The 27,348-nt window shown below is 34.5% G+C and overlaps 2 protein-coding genes across 8 annotated transcripts in view; one reads left to right on the top strand and one right to left on the bottom strand.

Moving 5' to 3' along the window:
• The window catches only part of LOC128677790 (sodium channel protein 60E-like), a 138,994-nt gene that overhangs the window by 80,849 nt on the left and 30,797 nt on the right, over positions 1–27,348 (top strand). For all 7 annotated transcript variants that reach the window (XM_064436543.1, XM_064436545.1, XM_064436544.1 and 4 more), the window contains exons 3-7: positions 2,661–2,869; positions 21,392–21,612; positions 25,469–25,575; positions 25,983–26,068; positions 26,740–26,959. In XM_064436543.1, coding sequence (XP_064292613.1) covers positions 2,661–2,869; positions 21,392–21,612; positions 25,469–25,575; positions 25,983–26,068; positions 26,740–26,959 — 843 coding nt within the window. The remainder of the gene's footprint in view (positions 1–2,660; positions 2,870–21,391; positions 21,613–25,468; positions 25,576–25,982; positions 26,069–26,739; positions 26,960–27,348) is intronic.
• Positions 6,230–8,300, bottom strand: LOC128677792 (lipase 3-like). Its single transcript, XM_053758899.1, has one exon. It carries the CDS (start codon positions 8,246–8,248, stop codon positions 6,920–6,922), a length of 1,329 nt encoding a protein of 442 aa, XP_053614874.1. The 5' UTR covers positions 8,249–8,300; the 3' UTR covers positions 6,230–6,919.

Raw genomic sequence — 27,348 nt, 5'->3', positions numbered from 1 at the left:
ATAAGAATAATATTAATGAGATCATTTTTAAATAAATGACGTTCATTGTTGTCGAAAAACAAAGATGTTTTTATTTTTTTAATTTGTTTTCTAATATCCGGGCAGTGAGGGTGCAATGGAAATCTTAATATTTAAAAAATAATTCTCCACTCGTTTCATTCAGATTTACTTTCACTTGCAAAAACATTTTCGTTAAAGTGAAATCAATTTTCGACATGTTTCGAAATTACATTTTATTTAAATCTGTTACGACAGCTTCTACATCAATAAGAATATGATTTTAAAAATGGTGGATTTTGCTATAGTGAAACTGTTAAAGATTCATCCAAAAGTCTCACAACTTCCTCTACTGGAGGTTGTTTTATAAATTCCTCACAAATACTTTTCGCCTTTTCCTACACTATATGCGTACAAAAGAAGGCTTTCCGTAGCTGTCAAAGAAGCTACAGGTTGCTGGATATTATTGATAGCGTTAAATAAATCTATGTGCACACGTTTATATAAGGTTTGACGTGGTAAGTGAAATTTTGAGGCGTGTGGTTCCCGCCTTACAATAGGACCACTCCCTAACCTTCCATGACTGAAGGACAAAAAGCCTTCGCTGTATCACAATATCATTCCCAATGAGGGGAAAGTCAGGCAGGCGACCGGTCGTAAAATTAGAAACTGATCTCCACAATTTGATGTTTCTTTTACAGGAACCCCTTTATTAGTAAGATTTGTTAAAAGAAACCGAAAGAAACGCGAATTATTCCTACTTTTATCCAACGCTTCAGGTAGATTTTAGTTAAACCATATAATAATATACAGACAACAGCACATCAAGTTACCTTCCATAAACTTCTATGGAGCGGTAATAGCAACGAATTTGCAATGACTTTGTGTAGGTTGGTGTTCTGTTGACTGTACTTTCTTCTTCCGTGGGGTTTAAAGCTACAATAATTCAGACGACTACTCGTGAACAACATAACTGTACTTGCTAACATAGTCCTTATCCAAATAGATTTAAAGCCCATCTGGGAGCAATTTCAACAAATATTATACACCTTAGTTATAGCGCGACGGTCATCGTAGTCGTAAACTAAAACTTGTGCACACATAGTTCCAGCTAATTGGCTTGTAGAAAACTGCGCTGTATTAACCCGGTGTCCTAGGTGAGCGATTAAACGCCGCACGATGCGACGCGACGCACGTGTAATTGTGGCGGCCATATGTAAAAAAATACATTTAATATCTTTGCGATAACCATGTCGTCGCAACGCAATCAATGCTCCACATTTAAATTGAAATCACTCACTAATTGCGAAAAGATTCGATAGTGAAAAATGAATAACAAACGCGCAATAAAAGTTAAGATTCAATGTGTATGTACCGAACTCAGTGAATATAAGATAATATATTATAGTTGTTTCGCATGATGTATGATTTACCTACATTTTTTAAATCATAAACAAAACACAATAATTATGAAGAATTACTTATTTTATAAATTGACGCGCACTGGGTCGCGCTGCTACGCTTTGTCGTTCACGTAGGACTAGGGTAATAAGTGTTAATGAGTTCGTCGGGGCTCGAGTTTGCCGTGGACTCGAGCAAGGGATGATAAAGAGGCAGGGTGGGATAAAATGGAACTAGGCTTAGAGGTAGATTTGCATCTAATTTGGCATGCAAACATGAATACTACACTTGCCAAATTTATTTACATATTCAAACAAATATGTTTAACTATTGAAAATGAATAAAATATGTATAACTATTGAAATTGAAAAGAATAGTGGTCTTGTGGTTAAGATGCATGTAGCCTGTAATTTGAAAGATCCCAGATTCGAATCCTACTCGTGAGTGGTCTCTATTTATATTTATAATTATCCATATTATTAATATTATTTAAGTACTTATATGCTACATCGTTGGAACTATATTATTAAGTGTCTGGATCAAACAATTCTCTTTTGTCTTTCTAAAATAAAAATTATTAAAAATGTAATTACTACAACGATTCAAAATTGGAATCTCATTGTTCAAATACTTTTCGGGTAGCTTTTGTAATCCCAAATGTTTTCCTCAAGTCTGTGAAAACGAGAAATTGTGCTCAAGAGACTTTCCCAAAGAACAAAGTTTATGTCTTTCAAATATTTAGTAAGGAATTATAAATATTGCTTTCCTATTTATGGCGAAAAATATAAGTATATTAGCTTTTGCCCGCGGATTCGCACGAGTCAGTTCCCTGTTATATTACGTTTTTCCGGATTGAAAGGTTTTTAAAAAAATCTATGATAGATCTGTAGGTAGGATTGTGTAGATCTATTTTGTCGGAAGCAGCCACCGACAATAACTAGTATTGGATATTTTTAACAGTTCATGTTTCATGGATTACTTTTAATCTGGATGTCTTTTTGAATGGATTTGTTATACATGTCACACATGCTTTTTAACTTATTTTTGAAAATAATAATGAGATGAAAAAAAATCTGGAATCGAGCGGGAATTGAACCCGCGCCCCTGTCTATCCGGGACAGTGCTCTTGACCACTGAGCGTTCAAAACCATGCCAGTTCCGCTGAATTAATTCATCTCTTTCGTCTTAAGTCTCATCTATTCGTACAGTATTTTCATTAGACATAGGTACTCTTAACTAAAATCTAGATGTATTTGTTTCAGACATTCTGTGTGGTGTCGAAGCGGTTCCGTAAGAACTACATCCACCGGTTCACGGCGACGCGGTCGCTGTTCTGGTGGTCGCCGTGGTCCCCCGTGCGCCGCGCATGCGTGTACTTGTCCACCAATCAGTACTTTGATTACTTCGTCATGGCCACTATACTGTTCAACTGCGTCTTCCTGGCCATGTCGGAGACTATTGAGGAAGCTGAGTGAGTTTTTTTTTGTTAATTGTCACATTTTTATGATACTTCCTATAGTTACATAGCAAAAAGATAAGATTTCTTAAAAAACAAATGAATATTTTTACACAAACTTTTATTATCGTCAGAGACATTTTGTTGCATTAACCGTGTGCCATAAATAACATGCCCGTGCATTTAACCGTTTAGAAGTTTTATCTGGGTACACCATTAGGTCTTGCATATCTTAAAAAAATAATGCATTGTCATCCAAACTGAACACACACAATGGGTTGAAGATATCTGCTTCAAAATTGAGTTGCAAGATTTCACCCCAACAAACATAGTTGATGAAGATTCGAAAAACATAAAATACAAAATCATTACTTTAGATTAGACTATACAATGATGAAGAAAAGTAATGGCCAGTATACATTGAATGTTAAAAACATAAATGCACCATTAATTTTTTTAAAATATTTGAACCTTGAAACTATACTTTAGTATCAAATAATACTGGCCACAAATTCATCTATTTATTTGAAAATGGAAGATGGAATTAGCCCGCCCTGAAGTCTAATTGATTTAACACCACTCGTCGGCTCCCGATAAGATCGTACTTAATGCAATAACGCTGCAACTGAATGCACAAATTGCCCTTTCAGCATTTCAAAGCGTCCCAAGACGGTCCGTACTGTGTAAATAACATAGAATCTATCTATAGAGAATTTTGGTCGACATTTTTATATATCTGAATACTGAAGACATTGAATCCAGTACCTAATTTTTGTTTTATTAATTTTAATTCAGTGAAATTAAAATTTGACCTCTGTGAACAAGAATACACGATTTGATTGTGATTCTATACATTTAGATGGGAACTTATAGATGAACTTACACTGTCGCCATAATCAAAAGTCTATTCAATATGATATATAATAGTATTTAAAAATGACAAACTATTAGATATTGCTTTTAGTATTAATTCCGCCTTTTGTTTTTTCGTACAATAAAGCTTAAATGAGTAAATAAAAGGAAAGAAATTAACACAGGAACATATCGCGAATTTATAGTTATGTTATCACTGCTCGTGCTCTAATAGTGATACTTGCTCTATGCAACTACATTTGGACCGTACGTGAGTGGCAAACGAAATGGAGGCACATACGGAATGGATACGTCGCCGTATGAATTTTGGATTCAATCCAATGCAACGCAGTTATTATTTTAAGCTCCAATGAAAGGTAAGCGGACCTCGGGCTTCGACGCTCAACAGCTGAGGAAGTAATCGAGAATACGCTCAGATAAGTGTTGGTGTTTCAACAATCCTGTAAAATGAAAATGAAAAATATCTTTATTACATTAAAAAACATTACATGGCACTGTTGCACAAACACAATTTAACTTTTTTTTATAATTATTAATTCGTTCAAGCTCTTATTTTTTGATATTGTATTGTTATTGGAATTACATCTAACAAAAATTTTGCAGATGTAATCAGCGTTCAGCCTTTTGACATACTTAAACAATCATAATTATTTATCAATATATCCTGTAAAATTATATTAACAACGTTTTAATATCGTATAGGTTTATTTACTCCTACGATGTCAATACGATACGATGCCGCCCATCACTCATGTGCAAGAGAAGGTATATGATTGTACCATCAATCAAACGCCGACGTAAATAGCAAAATGGTTACCTAAAGTGATTGTGGTGCGTGTTAGATCATTTACGTTTTTTTATTTAACCCCCAACGCAAATATATATCTAAATCCATATCTTGCCTCTGAACCTAGAGGTCCCGGGTTCGATCCCCGGTCGGGTCATGATGGAAAGTAATCTTTTTCTGATTGGCCTGGGTCTTGGATGTCTATATATGTATTTGTTAAAATATAGTAAGTAACCCATAACACAAGTCTCGAACTTACTTTGGGGCTAGCTCAATCTGTGTGATTTGTCCTAATATATTTATTATTTATTATACATGTAATATGAAAACTGTAAGTGAGCTATGTCTTTACCTAGAAGATATACGTTAGTGATATTTAGATACGTTACTGAGAGACTAGAGATTGACAATAATAATAATAATTTTTGAGCCAAATAAAAGCGGGCGAAGCCGCGAGTAAAAGCTAGTATAGAATTAGTTCGACATATCTGTGTATATTTAACTATGACTGTTTTAAAGTAAAGATATATTTCACAAATTATTCCTCTTACTTTCATAGAATTTTTAAATTATACAAATGGCATTCAAAACATGTTTAACACATGTATATAATATAAATAATGTACAAAATAAATATATGCATGTTTACGTTATAAGTGAAATGCTAAAATGTTTTGAGACTAGAGCAAAATTCGTAATTTGCTAGTCAGACAAAATGCAGTTCGCAATCAAATTCAGTTATAGTAATTAGAACGGTATAATAGCCGACATTGCAACAACCACGCACAATAATTAACTAACCACAGATACAACGCACTGAATACTGCCTAAATTGATTAGTAGTCTAATATTAAATCGAAATATTGTCTATATTTTACGTTACCACTGAAGACCAGTCCTTAGCCGTAAAGCGTCCGACTGAAAAAACCCGCTCTCTCGCTCTCTCAAAGGCTGTGGTTAGATGACCAGCACCCGCCAGAACCCTCAACCCTTAACCCTCTTTGGGGAAGCTATTGTTACCTGTCACCTGATTCTCATCGCACACTAAGCCCGGAGTTCAAGTTACAAATAAACCGATACATTTGAAAGAATACTCTTTGATTTAAATGGATTTATTATACATGTCATACATGCTTTTTAACTTATTTTTGAGTTAGTTAAGAAGAGTCTCTAATGAAAATACTGTATGACATAAGACGTCTTACATCAAATAAGTGGTCAAGAGCACTGTCCCGGATAGACAGGGGCGCGGGTTCAATTCCCGCTCGATTCCAGAATTTTTTCATCTCATTAATATTTTCAAAAATACTCTTTGATATTATGACCAGCCGCCTGATTGACTTCACTCCTCTAAGCTCCTCTCGGTCGGACCGCTGTTGTTGTCTATCCGTCCGTATAAAACTCGTTCGCCACTTACATACGAACCGAATGTTGAAATGTACACTTCACTCGAGAGTAACTTCAAAATTTGATTTAGTATTTGTTGGCACAGAGACAGACGAAACCTTCTGGAGAAACAATAATATTTTAACAATTGTGTCAATTTTCATTGCCGTCATACAAATGTATTTACACTACAATAGACGTGTAGCATACACATGTTCCTAACCCAATGATAAAGAATAAAAATAAATATTTAAAACATCATTCGTGCAGAATAATGTTTCTAAAAATTATGCCAGCCATAAGATAGAATAAGAATAAAAAAATGTCTCTTCGGGTTAAAGAAATCTTTATTCTCATAAGAAAACATTCACTTACATGAGAACTGAGAATCTATGGCTTAAACTAAAAAAGGATTTACAATGTTGTCGTTGCGCGCAAGATTCAATATTTTTATTTATACCTACATTCTATAAAATAATAAGCAAGTTAACTTCAATACAAAATAAGTAGGGTAGTAACTATACTCTTGATGTCATACTAATAAACTTAAGGAAGATTAAACTGCAGCTTCGAAGATTAAAAGCTTTCATGCTGACTTTAGAGTTACAATATTCATTAAAATCGTAGTTTCGAAAACAGAAATATTTTTCACTTTTGCCAGTGAATTCGCCCTTGATTTTCCCACGAGATCATTTATTTTTTCGGGATGAAAGTTGGCTACTTATATCCTTTTCCGTACTTCAAAATACATGTATGCAAAATTTCAAGAAGATTTGTTGAAGAGCTAAAGCGCGAAAAGTTAACAAACAAACTTACTTTCACATTTTTAATATTAGTTATTTATTAGGATTACCTTCTTAAAGACCTGGGAACATTTGTTTTAATAAAACAGACTATTACTGTAGTTTTTCGGTTTTCCTTTATATATGATAGTTTTTCAAGTGACAAACAAATTGAATCTTTTATTTGAAAACTTGTGTGACAATAAAATCAACATTGAAATCATGACGTAATTGTATCTACACATTTTTGGACAATACATCCTTTACTTTATCATATACAAGCTCTTTTAAATTTTTACCAAATAGAAAATCTAAGTGGGCAAACGCAGTGTATGGCACTCGGTATTGTTCTATAATATTAGGCAGTCTAGCTACGAGTTTGGCGCGATCCTCAGCTGCAGAGAAGTAGTTATCATTGTCAGCGTAGAAAATGGCTACTTTACTTGTTACTTTCTCAAGAGGGTAATCCGGCGGTGTAGCAGAACCATATTTGGCTAAATTTTCCAAAGTTCCATAATCAAACTTCCGGAATGTTCCAGAAACAATCAACTGCCCGAAATGTATTAATTGTTTTGTAGAACCACCCTCAGGAAAATGTCCGTAGACTGCTGGTAGAATTGTGGCGTTAGCCCCAAGAAAATCAAATCCAGTGAAGAGGAACACAAAGCTGTCACAGAATACTGATGCCGTCCATGGCGTACTACAGGCTATTGTCGTGATCGCATCTAAAAACTGATTACGAGGAGTGAATTCGTACAAGCCAATAGCTTGCGCTAGAAAATCTCCAAGATCGGATAATCTCGACAATGTACTCAATAAAAGACTCTTCGTATGACTCAGGTATGACACTGCAGATAATGCTATCATTACCGATATTTTGTCGTTATATTCAGGGAGTTCTGATGCCATCACGAAAAATATCGTTGTGCCTTGAGAATGAGCTATGTAAGCAAGTTTTTCTTGCTTTGTTTCCTTCAAGATATAGTCGATGGTGGCGGGCAGGTCGTAGCGTCCCATTTCGTCCCAAGTGAATTGCCAGAATTCGGCGCAGTCTGGTGACAGAGTGATATGTTTTCGTCCATATGGATTGCCCCGAACGTTCCCAAGCCACACATCATACCCGAGGTCCGCAAGGAGGTACGCTAATCCAACGTCAGGGCCAGTGCAAACGAAGACATCTGAACTACATAATATGCCATGCATTACAAGAACGACAGGTCCTTTACCAGGAATGTGGTAGATATTCAAAAGGTAACCATCACTAGTTTTCACTTGATGCTGTTCCGCACCGTATCCATATTTTCTTAACAATGCGGTAATGTTGAGATGAATATCTTCATTGCTTGATCCAGCGTTGAATTCCTCCATGATAGAACTAAAATTTGGTACTGTAGATTCATCAAAAACAGGAATATAGTCTTTAATTTTATCTATCAAAGGGTTTAACAGCGTGGGGTTGAGTGAACCCAAATTTTTAGCCCTGAATGGAGTACAACCATTTGACCCACGGCTATATTTGAAAATAATTGTTATTAAAAATGGTACGATATAAGCTTTCCAATTCATTGCTAGTTCGATTGTGTAATGTCTCAACTAGCACAAGCATTTATGAAACGAAATAACCAAACACTGTCTTATATAAGTATACATGAAAAATTCAAAAATTACAATTTAAGCAACAATGGACGGTTCCGTACAGTATTTATTAATTTGTCTATTTAAGCATAGCATGTATAATTTGAAATGTTTATAATACTTAATGAGTTGACTCAGCGACCCAACCCAACTTCTATACTAGAATAAATAGTCGGTTCTTTGAAATGTAAACAATATGGCCTGAAATCCACAAGGCATTCTCTGCCAGCCGAACCTTAGAAAACAACCAGATATTTATTAAGGTAGGGAAAAAAATATTTATTTAAATTGGCTAATAAAGACCTACAAACAGATATATTTACTTTCATATTTTCTTTAGAAATACGTAACCCTAGTAAATAAATTAAATAATAATTCCTTTATCCGCGCATTTCATTGTCAAAACGTATTTAAACAAGTGAATTTTTAAATAAACATTTTACAATAGAAGTATAAATAATAATTATATTATAATAATTTTATAAAATATAGTTAATTTTAATAAAAATAGAATTCCAGAGGTATGTAGAAACAGATGCACTATATCCTTTATATTATATGTTATGTTAATAATGAAAGAAGGCTTTATCTTCAATAACATGACAACTTAGTAAATATGATTTAAAATTTCCCGTTCCGGTTGATGATAATTTTAGTAATTTTGCAAATCAAAAATATCTCTTTCAATATTTTGTTTCGGCGAATTAGTGCTATTGTGTTTTCTTTACATTTTGCGCATTAATATAACATAAACATCTTTATTATTTAATATTGTTCACTCAATATTAAATAATAAAGACCTAAACACTCAATATTAAATAAGAAAGATAAAAACATCTTTATTATTTAATATTGTTCACTCAATATTAAATAATAAAGATGTAAACTTGATGGTAAACAAACACAGCAGACACCAGGAAACCAAGAATCTATCTAGATTTTTACACAAAGTCATTTTGAAACAAAAATTACGCTAAAGATCGATATGAATCAAAGGCAAGGCAAGCTGTGCCGAGCTGGCAGCTGACTCCGGTAAATCCGATGAGCTTATAACTCTGTTTTGATATACAACGGTGGCTGAATCAACGCCAGATATTCACCGCAAGCTTTGGCCGACTAGAGACTTTAGTCTCTAGACTAGAGACTAGTTAGTTGAGAGACAAAAGCTGCAAGACAGCGCGATAAGTCTCTCTTGCAACCCCATATATTCCTGGTTACAATCGTACATTTTGGACAGTCAGCTGTGATTTTACTTGATACAAAAGTCGTTTTTGTTCCTTGTTCATCTTCTATAGTTTATATAGATATAGCTTCTCGTGAGTGGTCATATTTTAGGGCGGAAAATACAGGCCGCAATCATTACGTCGCGGAGTTAGGACTCAAATTTTATAAACCTAACAAAATAATAAACCTTCGCGTTTACTGAAACGACGTGATTTAAATAAATTATGCCGGTAGAAGTCCAGAACAAAGCAGGAATTCCCTTCTAAACCTGTCCTTTCTCACCCTGAAACTGAAAGCTAATATTCATTTTTTACGGGCTCTTTTTTTCTTTTTTTCTCATATGCAGTTTTTTTTTAAACTCTTTTGCGTATTTTTTTCTGCAATATTAGAAAGAAAGTTTCAAAATTGTCTTTCTTGCTGGTTCCGAATAGGTATATGCAACTAATTTTCGAATTAAATATCAAGATGTATGTACAATCCAGTTTTATAAATCTATAGTAAACTCAACCTACACTACAGTATTCATAAATTAACACTATTAGAGTTTCAAGTTCCAACTCAGTAATTTTGTCACGCGAAGTTCCAAGCCCCTAACAATATCCACCTTTATGGTCTAACAATATTCACCTTTAACTCTTGTCCTAGGGTGGATCACCCTAGGACAAGAGTTAGGATGCTTACACACTTTTTAAAGCCTATTTTGTGTCCCTCTGGTCCCGCTGGGAACTCCTCCACTTTCTGCTTTCACAATACACGGTTCAATCCGTTTTCCTGCCATTCTGCCTTACACATTACTGTCTTAAAATATTGATATATATATCAATATTTTAAAAATATCATATATATATGATATTTTTCAAATTCACCTGAGTTGGATCCACAATAAATAATGCTATAAAGAGAACCAAATATAGATTATAATAGAATAATATTATATAGAGTAATAAATCCTAATGTTATAAAGAGAAAACAGACCGACGAAACGTTCAGTAACAACATAGGCTATATTATGGTTTTACTCGAGAAAAGACGAGTCGGGCTATGTCATTGTCTATATATTATATATATATTCAGCTGATATTATTACAGCGCGATCGAAGTCCAGAAGTTCTACCGCAAAATTATACAATACGTAGCACGTCATTAACGTCCACATGCTATCGGTTTTCACATATGTGAAACGTTTACGTGTCGTGTATAAAAAAGGGAAAACGCGTGGACGTAATGACGTGCCACGTGTTTTATGTTTCATGGTAACCCCCTAGTTTCCCCGCAATCGAACTATAGATGTGCTTTAGATAATACTATAGCTAGCAGCGGAACAAAAATCCAACTGGTACAAAACTATCCGTCGCTTCACCACTCCAACCGCATTGTGTCTCTTTTGATTTGAAGCCGTTTATGTTACAATATCCAATGAACAATTTTATTCTAATAATCCATAAATACTAAAGTTTGTGAGGATATATGTGTTTGTTATTCTTTCACGCAAAATCTACTGGACGGATTGGTATGAAATTTGGTACACGGGTAGAAGAACCTGGAATAATACATAGGATTTTTTTTTCCGAAGCGAAGCCCCGGGGCGCAGCTAGTGTGTTTACGAGTGCCAATCACTCTAAACAAAGCATGACATTGCATAGGGAATAATTTAGTCGCGCACCTAGAACGCATTGATTGAATAATGAAGAACATTATTTGTTGGAATCGAAATGTGGAAGTTATACAAAAACTCCGCAAGATTAGATTTGGTGAGCAATATAACATTATAAAAATCTTAAATTCTTGAAAAAATAGTTTGTTATTGCTGAAATTGTGAGCAATCCTCTGCTCAGGATCAAATCAACAAGTTTAAAGATAATCTAAAGACTGACGACCTGACTTAAAACATCAAACTTGCTATATACTTACAAATTAGCTGTAGTTTTTTTAAGAAGTTTAAAAAAGAAATACTTAATGGGCAAACTATCAAAACAAATATATAATTTATGATTTGATTTTGTAGGCAACGGTTCAGTGTTACACTAAGCAAATATGCCCAACACTGATTTCCGCAGTGACCTAGCGTAGGATATCTACTTATAAATACTTCCACATTTTTTTTATTTTGTAACGAGATTATTAAAACATCAAAAGTTTCCAACAAATCAGAGGTGCTTCCCTTGTCGTAACTTCCGAAACGCGAGTTCAGTTGTTCGAAAATAATTCAAGTAAATATTTACAAATGCCAACTTTGTAATTTAACCTATTTATAAATCCATCCATCAAGAGAATAAGTCAGTGATAAATTGTATCATATTTCCTATATTTATTCATATTTCCTATATATATCAAAATAAATAGGTATACTTTATTAAGCACTAATATTATTTATTACTTTATTAAGCATTAACATTATTTACTTTAATAAGCACGTCACGCACTATGCTCATAATCTATCCCACTAATATTACAAATGCGAAGGATTATGAGGAAAGTTTTTATGATAATTAAATGAAAATTTCATTAATGAAATACCTTTAAATATCCTTTTTCGTAAATGTCGATTTCTATTGAGAAATTATAATGATTTTGAATCGTGGAAAACAATTTAATTTTGGGCTAGTTCGCTCAAAATTAAATTGCTCCTGGATTATATTGGTTTTCCTCGAGGTAAACCATAATAAATTATACTATATATTAATGAAATCTATCCGGTAGTCTTTGAGTTTATCAAGTTCAAATAGACAGACGTACGAGACAGTGGGTCTTTTTTATAATATGTAATTGCATAATAAAAAGTTAAAAGGTAAAAGTGATAAACTACACAACTTATTCGGATAGCTCTACTTATCTTAATTCCATCCCACATGCCAAGGAAACTAGACTGAATTTATTGAAGGCAATTTTTAAGGATTATTTTATCCTTTGGGTACAACCTCCCACGTAACTTTTGAAAATTTCTCGAAAATGTAAGTCGATAACACCCAAAATAAATGATTATTATTATTACATGGTATAAAACAAAGTCGTTTCCCGCTGTCTGTTCTTATGTATGTTTATGTATGTTTTTTCAATAGATAGAGTGATTCAAGAGGAAGGTTATATATGTATATGTTATAGATTACCTATAATCTATGTAAAATAAAAGTTACATTTTATATATTATTTTTTTTTTTATTTTAAACTGAAGTAATATAAATATAAATTGGTAATAAGTTTGTAAGTTTTATATATACACTGTTATCTTGTGTACATAAATAAATAGATGACTACTAAGTAAGTTAGCAAAAAGCGTTTCATAGAATTATTATAAGCCCAAGATTCACCGAGATTTACTTGGTACATATCTTGCTAAGTAAGATAAGCTTCCGCTGAAGCAAACAAATATTTTTCCGATAAATTTACCGACAGTTCAACCAAACCGCATTTTTCTCATCATTTTGCTCCATTTCTTCACTCGATCATGTTCCCCTGCCATTCGTCATTGGTGGCTTCTTTTATTTGTTCTTATTTTGGGAGTCTCATTGATCAAAGTCTATTTCGACCCGAAAGTAGCCAAATGGTCACGTAGGTACCTGTCAATAATTTGTGGATATTTCTCTTGAAACGTGTAGGTGAGATGGGTTCGGCTGTGCCAAAAGCTTTGTCCAAAATTGCACGTGTCTGTTATCGATTCTAAATCGCCTATTTTTTTAAAAAGAACTGTTCACAAATTCGTCGTTTTTGTTAATAGTTAATCAATGAAAAAAACAGCTATTAGACTTGGCTACTGTGCCTTAAAATCGAAACTGTAACCCGAAACAAGATACCACACACGCAAAAAAAACTCTTGTTGTCACTGCCATTTTAAATCCGCCCAAAAAATTCAAATATTTGGAATAGGTATTATTCTTTATAATATTAGTATTAACGGTTGAAAACACATAAGAACCTACACAAAATACGAAATGCATATTCGCATTCAATCGCACAACGCCCTAATTGTGTTTTCAATCCTAGAAAAAGTAAATACGCGGTGAGTACTTATACGGTCGAAAGTACATACTGCATATGGATGCAATTAATTATGCAGTACGCTGATACATTTGCGCTCAATTCGGCCGGATGTAGATTTGGTCACTGCACGTAATGAAGTGCATGTCTGGACTGTATTTTGGTATGTCAAATGAAGATTTACATAATATACAGACACGTGTTGGCTTGATGTTGTAAAAAATGTGTGCCAATCTGTGCAAAGTGGAAAAGTAAATGTAGGATAGCGGAGGCTGACCCGAGCTCCAACGTTCCGTTCTGTATCTAACTCCTCTTTACTACTAAGTTGTTGGTTATCCATAGGTTAAGATATAAGAGTTTAGATTCATTTATTTATTTCACTTTATTACAAAAAACATGTAAATGGCGGAATAAAAGCCTAAGGCTTTTTCTACCCATCAACTAATCGGTGATGCAGAGAGAAAATAATAATATTTTTAGTGGGTTTAGATTATCCGCTAATCTGTCCCAAGATCGAATCCCGCTTATCCTTGCCGTAAAAAAGCTCCCACATGCAAAATACACAAAGTACGTTCAGTAGTTTTGGGAATATATCCATGTCATAGGTCGCCATTGTGTTGAGGATCTAATTAGCTTGAAATTGGAAGCGTTTGTTTGGGACAAACCGACGAACAATTTGGTCTGGTCCTTGCAAAACTTATGCTAATCGTGGGACATCTCACATGTGGTAAAGTATAATTTATAGTGTTGCCAGACACAGTTTGACAACATGGCAATTATAAATGAAATATTGAGCTCGTGTTACATATTATTCGTTAGGTTTGATTTATTACAAAGTTTTTTATCATCCAAGATCTTGGTCGTGATTTTAATAATTTTTATAATTTCATTTATTAAAAAAAAACTATGGAAACGAACGTGTTAATTGATATGTAAAGACATATTTATCAATACAATATCTCTAACCCGTATTCTAAAACACAGTATTATCTTTTTTCATGTACGCGTACGTAATCTACGACATCAAGTACTCTAAAATACTCTTTTTACGTAAAACTGATTACTACTGGCTACGAGTACTTATAGGACTGTATCCACAGCTACAAAATATCGGCTTTGCTTTGGTTAACCTATTCCAAGACAAGACAAATACTCGTTTTTATCTTGTGTACTTTGTTTTTGTAAAAAAAACATACTTCATTTATCCTACAAAAAAGTTGGCAACTCGTATCCGTCCCTTGTCACAACTTGCGCCGTAGTTAAGAACTAAAATAATAGTCGCACCCATCACCAATATGTCACGCTTTCAGTCTCGTGTCCGAACCTTATCCCGTCAGTCGTCACATCGCGTCGTATATGTCACAAAATCAGCCAAACGGCTTCTCCGTCATTATAAATTAAAATAATACACATTTATAAAATGTATAGCATTCCCATAAAAGATTGACGTCAGGCGAGCGGCCAGTTGTAAAATTGTAACCAAATCTTTCAAATTTAATGGCAATTTTTCACGGTAACCCTGAGCTTTGGGGCGTCACAGCTCCGAATGCAACCGGGAACACGCGAAAATGAGAATACACATTTATAAAAGTAAACTAGAATCAGTGTAGTATTATATCTGTATTATCCGCCCCAGTATTTGTCTCATTTAGAACAGTAGTTGAAAACCAGAATACAAAATAATAATCGCCCCATCACCAACTTGTCACGTCCGAAACTAATCCCGTCGTCACGCCACGTCGCGTCGTGTATGACGTGTCAAAATCAGCCAAACCGCTTGTCAATGTCCGTCCCGGACTGGCGTCGGACATTGATCCGGGTATAACCGGTTTACGGGTGATCGCGTCCGGACATAGGCATATCACTGGTAGTTATTGAAACAGGAGATTATGTGGGCGATTTGGTCTGTAAATGACACTACGTACAGTAGGAGGAGAGGAATTGACACCAGATTGTGCTTAATAGGTTATATACTTAAACAAATGTGCACAAATCACACGGAATTAGCCCTACGGTCATATGGTCAAGCTGTGACACATAAAGAATCGCTGCTTGACCATTCCCGGGTGACATAACATTTTGACCGCCGTCATTACCGGCCTTCAAAATAAAAAACTTTTCTAAAATCTTCAAAATCAAATATTGATAAAATTTTAGACTACCTCCAACACAGATTCATAATTAGGGTAGTAAAAATATTCTTGTCTTTGTTAAAACTTCAAGGAGGGTATCTCAGGGACGGTGCTCAAATTCACCATGGTACCCGCCGTCAGACGTCACTAATACGAGTACCAACTTGGGAGTTAGGGCCATCCGATCAATAACCTGTTGATTGTAGAACCGGCTCAAGTCGAATCTGATTTCCCATCTTGAGTTTTGAAGTGATGTTATCTTATTCAGCTGTTTTATCTTTCAGAAGTTCAACGTGGAAGAGACTCTTTTATTTCATGTTTCCTTTTGGCTGGTAGAATAAAAAGTCAAGAGAATATTGTGCATTAACTATAATTACCTAAAGGTTTTATTTTCGTAAGAACTTTATTTGTTGACCAATTTGAATCGTTAATATTGAAGTGAAAACTTCTTTAGCGGCGTTGTACACTTTTTATGACGGGTAAAAAGTGTTAAACTCGCGTCAGGACACGTGACAAAATTCGTAAGACATCACAAATGCACAAAGTTCATATTCAAGTTTTCACTTCTGCCGGCACTCCCGGAGTGCAACCCGTTTTTATAAAACAAAGTCCACTGCCCCGCGTCTCTCTGTCTGTCCGTGATAAACTCAAAAACTGATGCTTGGATTTTCATTTTCACCAATAGATAGTGTGATTCCTAAGGAAGGTTGGTGTATAGTTTACTATAAAATAATAATTAAGAAGACTAAAGTTATTGAGACATTCCAATTACCTATTAACAATTGGCGTATTAAAAAAGAATATACCCAATTTTTTATGACTCTCTTTCAGACTATTAAATTCGTCTAATCAAATAGCATACATAAAATCTGGCATTACCACAAAACCGATGTCAGTGCGGCCAGCGCGATGCGTGTTCAAGTCTATACGTTTGTTCGAACAAATTTCCCCACCGAACTGTTGAGAATATTCCTAAGGCTCGCTTTTAACAAGTTAATAATATTATTTTGATATCCAACATATGTAAAATTGATTTAAATAATAATATACTTACTTAGAAAGGGCAAAACTAGACAAGATTTGTATCTACACATACATACCTAGTTCTTACTTTTTTATTAAAAAAGTCAAAAGCGTAGTCTCCTCAAACTTTCTCAATGTGTAATCTTAGGATCTATTTATTTTCGAAAACACGACGTTAACTCATTACAGCGTAGGACTCCTGTTATATTGTGATACCGTGAGTAAAATAACAAGCTTTTATTTAGTTTCAGCCACAGCTTCACCTGTCCCAATGCTGTTTTACTAGGTCGTGGTACCACGTTACGACACTGATTTCAGTTGAATTTCACCTAACTCCACAGAGTTGAAAGTTTCCACGTCGGCTTCGTTTCCATTACAATGCCATAATATGATAAGCGTGACCTGATGGTGACTCCAACATTTGTAACGTCACTTGTACCTCCTGTCATACAAGCCCCACATATCTAATGTTTGTTTTTTATTTTTTCACATTGAAAAAAGAACTTATGTGATTTTACGTGATGGCAACTACCCTATTTCAGCTAAATGTTTAGTTAAATCTGTGCGGTCAAGACTTACTTCACTCAATTAGTTCTCCATGTGAGAGGTTCCTGGCATCATCAAGAAATGGCCAAATCCAATTACTTGCCCAAACATTGTTACCCAATATTCCTTGAGCATTTAGATAATTAACGCAGACTAGAAAATATAAATTAAAAATGGTGGTTTTGATTTTTGGAAATTTGGTGTTGCTATCCAAAGCTATTTACCGATAAACATGTCTTGCGGTCTCATTTTCGTGTACCTAAGATCTGAGCTCTGCATACTGTATGTGCTTTTGAAATAGATTATTTATTGATGCTAGTTACATACTTTGAAATCCTTACATATTAGAAAACAAAGTCTTCTGTCGCGTCTGGTCTGTTCGCGACAAACTTAGAAACTCACCAATAGATAATATGATTCCTGAGGAAGGTTTAGATGTACAAATTGTTATGTTTTTACCAGAACGAAGCCGGAGCCAGTCGCTACTAATATACTATATTATTTCCTTTCATTGATTTGAAGACTCTTCTTTTTATCGAGTGTATTAATTGTTTAATATTTTATTATGATTTAGCTCAACGGCAAAAGAATTTCACTAGTCAAATTCACAGTCATATTCAATACTCAAAGCGCTCTTCACATATAGTTTCAGAGACACATTCAGCCATAATGTGTAGTGTGGTACCGCCCTAGAATAAGACGACTCCAAATTCTTCAGTGAATGTCGTACAAGGCGACTAAGGGACACATGCTTTAACAGCTGATAGGCAACAATAGCATCCGGCCGATAGGCAGCCGGTCGTAAAAGCCTAGTCAAATCTTCAGGGCGTCACAGCGAGATGAGAGAGCGACACATTCAGGCATAACTATTAATACTTCATCCGTATACGTTAATGGGGATACCAAAAATGGTCGTTGACCAAAAATATAACTTGAGCGTGCATATTTAACGTGTAATATTATTGAAATGGTCATGACCCGAGAATATAACGACAACATCGCATGTCAGCGTCCTATGCCACCGCTGATCAATACACATATGACCGACTACTCAATTCCTCCATGTTTTACTTAGGTACAAACGTAAAGTAAACTCAAAGTTCTTAGCCCTTTTTATATTGGGCCTTAATATTATTTTATATTGATATATTAAGGTTTCAGAGATTTTGTAACAATATCACTACATTTAAAAATAAACTGTCCTTTATCTCTTTATCACAACCTGTGCTTAATATTTAATTTATGCATGTAACTTAGTATAGACATATCTCAATGAGAATAAACATCTTTAAACCTATATCTATTGTGTGGGAGCGAAATAAAAACATAAAATATGCCAGTTGCTTCTCCACTAATTCTCCAGATTGTAAAATAAACCGGAGATCCTTCTCACAAACATCGCCTATGAGAAGAATCATTACAAATAGGCATCGGGTAACTGTATTTACCGTCAGTTTTTAATCAAATATACCCACTATATCAGATGTATTGATTTCAAGTATCTGTAGGTATTTAGAGGTGGCAAAGCAAATCAATTCCCTTCTGATGTATAATAATTTAGCGATTGTCGACCGCTGTCTCCCACGCTGATTTATGTTCCGACGCCGCCATTTTGTCTCTTCACACTGTTTTTGAATTAATTTGCTAACTGGAGTTAATGAGAAAGAGATTTTCAAAATATCAATTTTTCTAGCTAAAATCCTTTTGTCCTTCGTCTTTGCTCCGTGCTCAAATAAATTATGATATTATTATTTATTGCTCACCACAAAAAAATCCTACACCTATATAGCCTACTTATATACAGAAATAATTCTGTTAACTGCGGCATTTTTAACGATTGAGTGAATTGTTTAGGCTATAATAGTAAATACACAATATACATTTATTTACGTGAAGTGAGGTGCAGTTCGAGAGGAAGAAAACAAAAGATCACCCGCATCATCGCCACGAGCATTGTATTTTTTGTTTTCTCAAAAAAAATAACTAATTTAATTTATCATATATAATAATAATTTACTTATTTATTTCTAATTTTATTTATAATAATAATAATAAGCTGAATAAATGTTACTTACATTTGAAAATTCTAATTCCCGAACATTGTTGAAATAATCCCACATTATGTCATCGCATTTTCGCTTACAAGAGTTAATACGCCTCTCATTTACTTAATCAACAAGATACATGATTAAATTCAGTGTTTTCGCTTGATACTCTCCTCAATGAAGTGTTGTGCCACATAGAGGACATATTGTCGTGAGGCGCTTGATTTATAGCGACTCCAATTATTTTAATTTAAATTCTACATGATTTTTATGAATCGTTTATTATGTTGCTTTTTACTGTATTGATTTCATTATTAATGCATCAACAGTATTCAAAGTACGTATAACAAGTGCCCAGTTGTACCCATAATAGGTGAACTTGTCAGATGAACCATGAGTGGTGAACTGAATGTGTCGTCTACTTTGCAGAGGGACCGCTCTCTCTGCTCTATAGACAACGTCAAAAGTTACACAAAAAAATTGTGTTTTATATTTCAGCGGTTCACACATTTCCCATCATGTACAGATTTCCTCACGATGTTAATCTGCACTGGAACCAAAGTGACAATACATTAAAATTTCTAAATATACAAGAATCAGATTGGTATACAAACTCATGTGGCACGAGTAGAATTCGAATTTGGAGCCTTTCGGTTCCCAGGCGGACTGGTGCAATTAACCCTAATTTATAGAATTAGTAGGTACTCCGGGGTACCTACTAATTCCATGCCCTAATTCTATATTTATATACCTAATTATATTTTAATAATTTTCTTCAAATTACCCATTTCTAACAAAAAGATTACGCAGTGTATCTTTAACGGTCACTGCACTTTGCGAGTTAGACTTTGGAAACATGTCTGTTATTTTCGGTTTATCCCAGCTTTACTCTTCATTATGATTTGTGGCACAATATATCAAATTTAATATCGGACAACAGCCCTCTCTGTTTTCGACAAAGCTGATTAATAGCGAGTCCAATTATCTCAATTTATATCGTACTTATTATAATGAACCACTCATTTTCGGCGTAACGAAATCATTATTGGAAAACGTTTTGGTTTTAACCAATTTATATTTTTTCACTTCGAAGTTCTTGTCTTCTAAATTTCCCTTTTATGTGCAAAATTTTTAGTAATTTAACATAAAATATTATCGGGTATCTGATTGGTATTAAGATTCAGTGAGCACTAATTTCATTACAGGTGAAATATCACGTCTTTATCCCTTAGAGGATAGACAGGTCCAAGAATTGTGTACCGACCTATCTCGAAGGCCACGTTTGGCTGCATAGTTGCTAGTTCTTCGCCTATAGGTATTAAAAAATATCTATTAAACGCGGCTCCGCTCGGGACAAAATCTATATCACTCTTTAGCTTTCAAACAAAAATCAATCCAATATTCCGTTTAGACGTAAAACAAACTAACACTTTTAAATTTACAATTTTAATATGAATTAGGTATGTGTTTATTTTACAAGATCCCATAGTCCCTTTCCACATTAGCTTTTTTCCACAATACTAATGTCTTTTCCCTGAAATAAAAAGATTTACTTATTAATTGCCCATTTTCTTCACCAATTTATAGGTTTTGAACTAAGTACATCAGTAAACATCACTTTGCCTATCTGCTCAAACGTAAATAGTACCAACAGAAGCAACTAATACAGATTAGTAACACACGCCCCACTAAGTATACTTAATTAGAAACTTGATAAATATTTAAGATAAACATACGTATTTACGCAAGTAGTAAAACGGGAAACCGCACAGGCTCTGATTTAAGATTCCTAACTCAAATTACAACCTTATTTGGTGAACTGTAAGGTTCATATTACGTTGTCTGAGATGAATCAGGTGCCCAATATATATTTGATATGTACATGTATTTAGGTTGAATTTCGTTCCTCTTGAAAGTAACAGAACGGAGCATACGGTTTCGGAGATATTCATAAATATATAAAAACATGAGGCTCGTATAGATTTCTCTTTAACAGACAAGATTAACAAACCCAATATGCGCATACAAACTCGGAAATAGTATTTTTAACGGTGTCTGTTATATGTTCCATTTAGGCTATCTGATAATTTATCCCCAAGCGGTTAAACAAACGAATTCTTTTTTTATAGGTACATATTCCTGGCGATCTACTCGGCGGAGATGATAATAAAGTGCATAGCGAAGGGGTTTATACTGAACAAGTACACGTATCTACGGAATCCGTGGAACTGGCTGGACTTCGTGGTGATCACGTCGGGGTATGCCACCATTGGCATGGAGGTGGGCAATCTCGCTGGCCTGCGGACCTTCAGGGTGCTGCGGGCACTCAAGACTGTCTCCATCATGCCTGGTAAGCTTGATTCTTATTATGGCTGATTTACACAAGCGAAAGTGCGTGAGGTCTATATAGGTAAACATAAGTTTATAGAATTTCAGTGACTGTTCTAACTGGTCATAATAAGTGAATTCGTTCAATGAAAAATATTGTTATGCTCGCTCATGTTTCGACTTTTTTTATTGAAAATTACTTTGAATTACTTAACCGTAAGAGTGCCTACAAAATTTTATGCTACCTTCAACATTAGGTTATGTTAATCGAATCACACGCTCACATAATAGGCATCTATCTCATTACCATCGCAATCTTTAAGTATATCATTCCTTTCCTACCTATCAGGGCAGGGGCATTTCATAATAGCCATACAATATGGAAGATACAGAAGAGGCATAAGTATAGTATTTCATCTAAAAAAATTTTGATGACACTTTTTTGCTCCATTGTGATGATTCCATTATGAGTAGCAATAAAATATTAAATCCTTACCAATTAATTAACAAAACATAAGGGTGATAGAAACATCAATTTATGTTTGCGCTACTAATAAATAATGGTATTGTTAAATTATATTTGTAAAATATAATTTTATTGTTTAACCCATTTCACCACATTCGCGGTCCACTCCATAAAAAATAATGTTATCAGTAATGTTACTTCGAGATATTCGTAGGATACAATGTATAAAGTTCCAGCAGAACTGGAACTTTATACGTTTTATCCTGTTTTTTTACTAATTTTAACAATACCTATAATATTAATGAGTCTACTTATTCTTTTCACTATTTCAATAAATACACATATTGATTCTTGACAGATTATTTTTTATTTTATAATCACAAATTCTACATAAATGAATAAACATATCTTTTACGGAAATTAATTGTATCTTAAAATTATAGGACTTTGACCTTTTTGTGGATCGCGTTTGATGACAGCTCAAAATGTATAAGGTTTCATTCTAAATCCTCATTAATTTATGATGACAGCGAAACGACATCATTAGAAGGGCAAATTCAAATAATGTCAGGAATTTCCTAAGTACCTACCTTCACTTGTAACAGGGTTCGCGATCGTCCACGTTTCCTTTACTGAAATTAGCACTAGAATTATTATATTAACGCCGGTACCTTTCTTGAAGATTCAGATATGCATTTTGATTAATGAATATTCATGATGTATAATCTGTTAGTTGTGTTGTCATTTGGCTATGTATATCTATGATAAAGGAAAGTAAATAATTCAAAACTATAATGCGCATGAAAATTATTTACTAAAGAGATTGAAACTGTTTCTACCACTATGCTCCACCGACTAGGGTAGTAGATCTAGTGGACTAGAATAATTGTTAATTTGTATGGATCTTCCTCTTCTTTTTCTTTGATATATAAAATCTAAATATCCCTCGATCAACACCTGTGGACCGATTTTATTATTTCTATCTTTAATCTGCGGCGGTGGTGGCGTAATGGTTAAGACGCTCGCCTGTGGATCGAAAGGTCCCAGGTTCGAATCCTACTCGTGCCACATGAGTTTTTATACAAATCTGACTCATATATAGTAGTTTTCATCGACCACCACTTGCTTCCGGTGAAGAAAAACATCGTGAGGAAACCTGCACACTGGTTGATTATTATTAACTTGTGTGTGAAATGGAGAAGGCAATGGCAAACCACTCCATTAATAATGCCAAGAAAGTTGTTGTGTGTTTTTAATTCCACGTAATGACCATGACACTCAACCATCAGGAGTACGACTATGAAGAATCTTTGATCTACTGGACCATGCCAATTTAAAAAAGAAAATTACAATCTAACCTGATCGAGAAGAGACCCCATTAATACATCCAGAAATTTCCACGCTATGCAGTAATAAAACAAAAAGAAGAAATCAAACACTTTTTCATTTAAAAAATCATAATATAATAAATAAATTGTAGTGTAAAAAGATTAATGGTTCTCTCGTACAAAATATTCATTAATCGCATTAAATGAGAAGTGCAATGACACGACGTTGTCCGGGATTAAAGTGTCACGGAAATGTAATATTACTCAAACCGTGTTCTGAAACAATGCTTTAAAGGAAATTAAAGTTATTGTAATTGCATTCGTGGATAGTAAATTTTTTCTGACAATATCACAGATATTTATTGATTTACTTATTAAGTGCTTTATTCCTTCAAATTAAATTGCATTTGCATTGATATTACGCTGTCCTACTTTCAATGATCTTAACTTTGGTGAATATCATATTACGAATTTTACAAAATTAAAAATTTCTGAAATTTTTAATTTTTTAAATCAGAACTTTTGTGGCCTCAGGCACCTTAAATCGATGCGGCTGCAACTAATGGCCAGGCTCCATTGCGCGGTTGCATCAACGTTCCATTGTGCTCCGTTGTTCGTAAACGACGTACATCGACAAACGACGAGAATTGGTCGCACCAGTCAATTTTGACGGAAAAGCTAAAGCAAAGTATACGCCATTTTGTCTAAACGTCAACAGCGCGCGGGTTAAAGTCAAAGTTGAGTGGTGAAACTCAACCTAAGTTAATAAAAATGATAACGACTATTTTGTTCAAAATGACATGTCCATAATCAGAGCTGTAATGGACTATTAATGGAGCGGCGAGGCGAGAAACTGTAATTTACAAGAATTAAGGTCACATTCAAATGTTTAACGTCACAGGGCTGGTTAAAATCAATGAGGGGTTTCCCAAAATGGAGAGTAATGGCTGTTTTAACCGACTTGTAAAAAGGTTTCTCAAAAAGTCGACAACGCATCGGTGATCGAATCGGGTTGCTGGTATCCATGAGCAGCGGTGTTTGCTTACCAACCTGCAAGCCGTTTGCCCACAATTCAAAAAGAGTCATATTTTTTGATACCAAGAAAATCCGAAACATGAGTCTTTGAGTATAAATGCCAGTTATCATTTATTAACTAGTAACTATATTAACGGTTACAAATTAAACAAAATCAGATTATTAAAAATGCCTTGCTATTCGGAAATTTATGCCAATTTCGTTCTAGTGGTCTACTAGACTATTTTGGGTTGCACCAGTCAACTTTGACGTTAGCTTTAACTTGCGCTTCCGCTCTCGTTTAGACAAAATAGCGTACTTTGTTTTTTCTGCGTACAATAAAGTTAATGTCAAAATTGACTGGAACAACCCACTCTGATGTTAAATGGAATTGGCTTATCTAGCTTTAATTTTCAACATCTATTTCTCAATCAATTTTAATCATGACCGACAAAGGAATTTTAGAAAGTAAAATTGTAAAATTAATATTCTGGTCGCTTGCAAAGTCGAGGATTTATTATAAACCGACTCTGTTTATTTTTGTTCTGACAAAATAGACTCAAACAGAATAATTTACGGAGTCCAATCTGCGGAAGCCAGTGTGGCAACACAGATGAATATTGTTACGCTCAAAGAGTTTCGTTGTTAATTCAGAAACTTAGCTAAATCCTAAATAAGGCTTTTTGTTTTTATTGGCTCTATTGATGGAGTGAAAATAAAATTCGTTGGAATGGAACGAAATAAATACATTATTTACATTCTATTGTGAAATTTTTTATCATATTTCATGCCATGCACAAGACCAGAGATTTTTTAAACCCTTGCGATCGCGGGATAACTGTATTAATATTTATAAATACATATCATGCCGGACTGCTACACTGGAGGTCCCGAGTTCGATCCCCAGTTGGGTCAAGATGGAAAATAATATTTTTCAGATTTACCTGGGTTTTAACTATAAAATATGATACCGTTGAGTGAGTATCATAATAAAAGTTTTTAAAAGTTTTAATTGAGTCAGCTCAATCTGTGTGATTTGTTCATATGTATATTTATATATTTGTCTACAGGTCTGAAGACCATCATCAACGCACTGCTCCATTCCTTCAAGCAGCTAGCCGAGGTCATGACCCTGACGATATTCTGTCTGATGGTGTTCGCGCTGTTCGCGTTACAGGTAGATGAATCATACTACAAAACACATTCTGAGAAAAAGTGTCTACTTATTTCGATTTCAAAGATTGACCCCTCTGATCAGAGTAGCTTATCATTTCCAAACTCAATGTCATTTATTCCTACACTGTTCCACACATTCTGATACTCATTGCTCATTAAGTAAGTTCACAATGGCCACTTTATTTGTGATCTGTTATGTGTAATAGTTTTAGACATACATCTACACTATCGCATTAGGTGTACCTAAATCTGTAATGGACTTGTAAATTAATTAATAATTAAAAAATAAACATTACCTACCTCTATATGTTTGGTTTGACTCTGGCAGCGATTCGTGGTATCGTAACATTATGAAAATATAGTATTTGTGAATTCCGGAATAGAGATTTTCATTAAAATTTTCTGCAGGTCTACATGGGGGAGTTGAGGAACAAGTGCGTGAAGAATTTTGTGCCCGTGCCGGGGGAAAATTTCACCGACGACGTTTGGCTGCAGTGAGTAAGCTTAATAAGAACTTATGTACTATGATTTATACATTGTACACTCACTACCTGTGCAATCAGTCAGAGATAAATATATATGCTCATAATATAGGATACTATATGAAGTTATTATTGAAAATATATCAAATGGACATTGCACTCTCGATTGCCCACTTGCCTACTGCTAAGTTTTGTAGTTCTCTCCCCGCATTAATACTTCCCCAACATTAAGAAAACTTCAAGGCAAGAAAATAAGCCTCTTTTAACCTTAGGTGTTGCTACACTTAAAGTCCTAGACCTCATATTTGCTTCCCATGAGACAAGATTGAGATAAAAATAAGCATATCTGGAAATCATATCACCAAGAGAAGTTAAAATGAAATTGTGATGACGCCTCCAAATAATTTGAAGTCTCGTTTGTTCTCGTGTCCTCGCCGACTTGCCGAAGTTTGCTACTTGTCAAATTATGAAATTGGATTGTCATTTTCCGACCGGATTGAAAATAATTACTGTTTGAAATTATCTTATTAAAAATGCACGAAACTTTCTCCATGACTAATGGATGCCGAAGACCATACGAGGTGGAGAAGAAAAACCTGAAAAGAAAAACGCTTTGAAGTTAAAGAAAGAAAATCTTCAAGTTGTCTTCCCAACTTATGGATCAAGAATATTTTTTTCTGCAGATGGATAAGGGAGCCTTCTCACTGGATGGTGAACGACGAGGAGATTCCTATCATCTGCGGCAACCTGACGGGCGCCAGGCACTGTCCCCCCCAGTACACGTGTCTCTGTGTCGGCCCCAACCCAAACCATGGCTACACAAACTTTGATAACTTCCTATGGTCCATGCTCACCACGTTTCAACTGATCACTCTGGATTATTGGGAGAATGTGTATAATATGGTAAGTTGACATAGAGTGTACGGTACCTTTTATAATTATAACCTACAATTTGTATGAATTAATGATTATAAGTTTATTTAACCCTCCTAATACTGAAGATAACAAAAACAATTTAATAACAACAGGATCGCGTCAAATCGGGCCGTGCGGGAATTGCTAGGTTTAAAGATAACCTATTCGTACGTAACTCAGGAATAAATGTATCTCTTTACAGTTTCTGCTGGTGGTGAATAAATTTTAAAAATCATTAAATTTTACGTGATTGAGTGACATCCTCACACACAGCCAGACTTTCGCAATAATATGTGTGGGATTGAGACTATCACCACTGAATCAATACCTAAAAACGTTTAGGTACTACGAGTTTTTACATCCAAAAGGCTGATCGG

The sequence above is a fragment of the Plodia interpunctella genome, chromosome 18 (genome assembly GCF_027563975.2).
Source record: "Plodia interpunctella isolate USDA-ARS_2022_Savannah chromosome 18, ilPloInte3.2, whole genome shotgun sequence".
Taxonomy (NCBI): domain Eukaryota; kingdom Metazoa; phylum Arthropoda; class Insecta; order Lepidoptera; family Pyralidae; genus Plodia; species Plodia interpunctella.
This window is presented reverse-complemented; position numbering and strand designations above follow the sequence as displayed.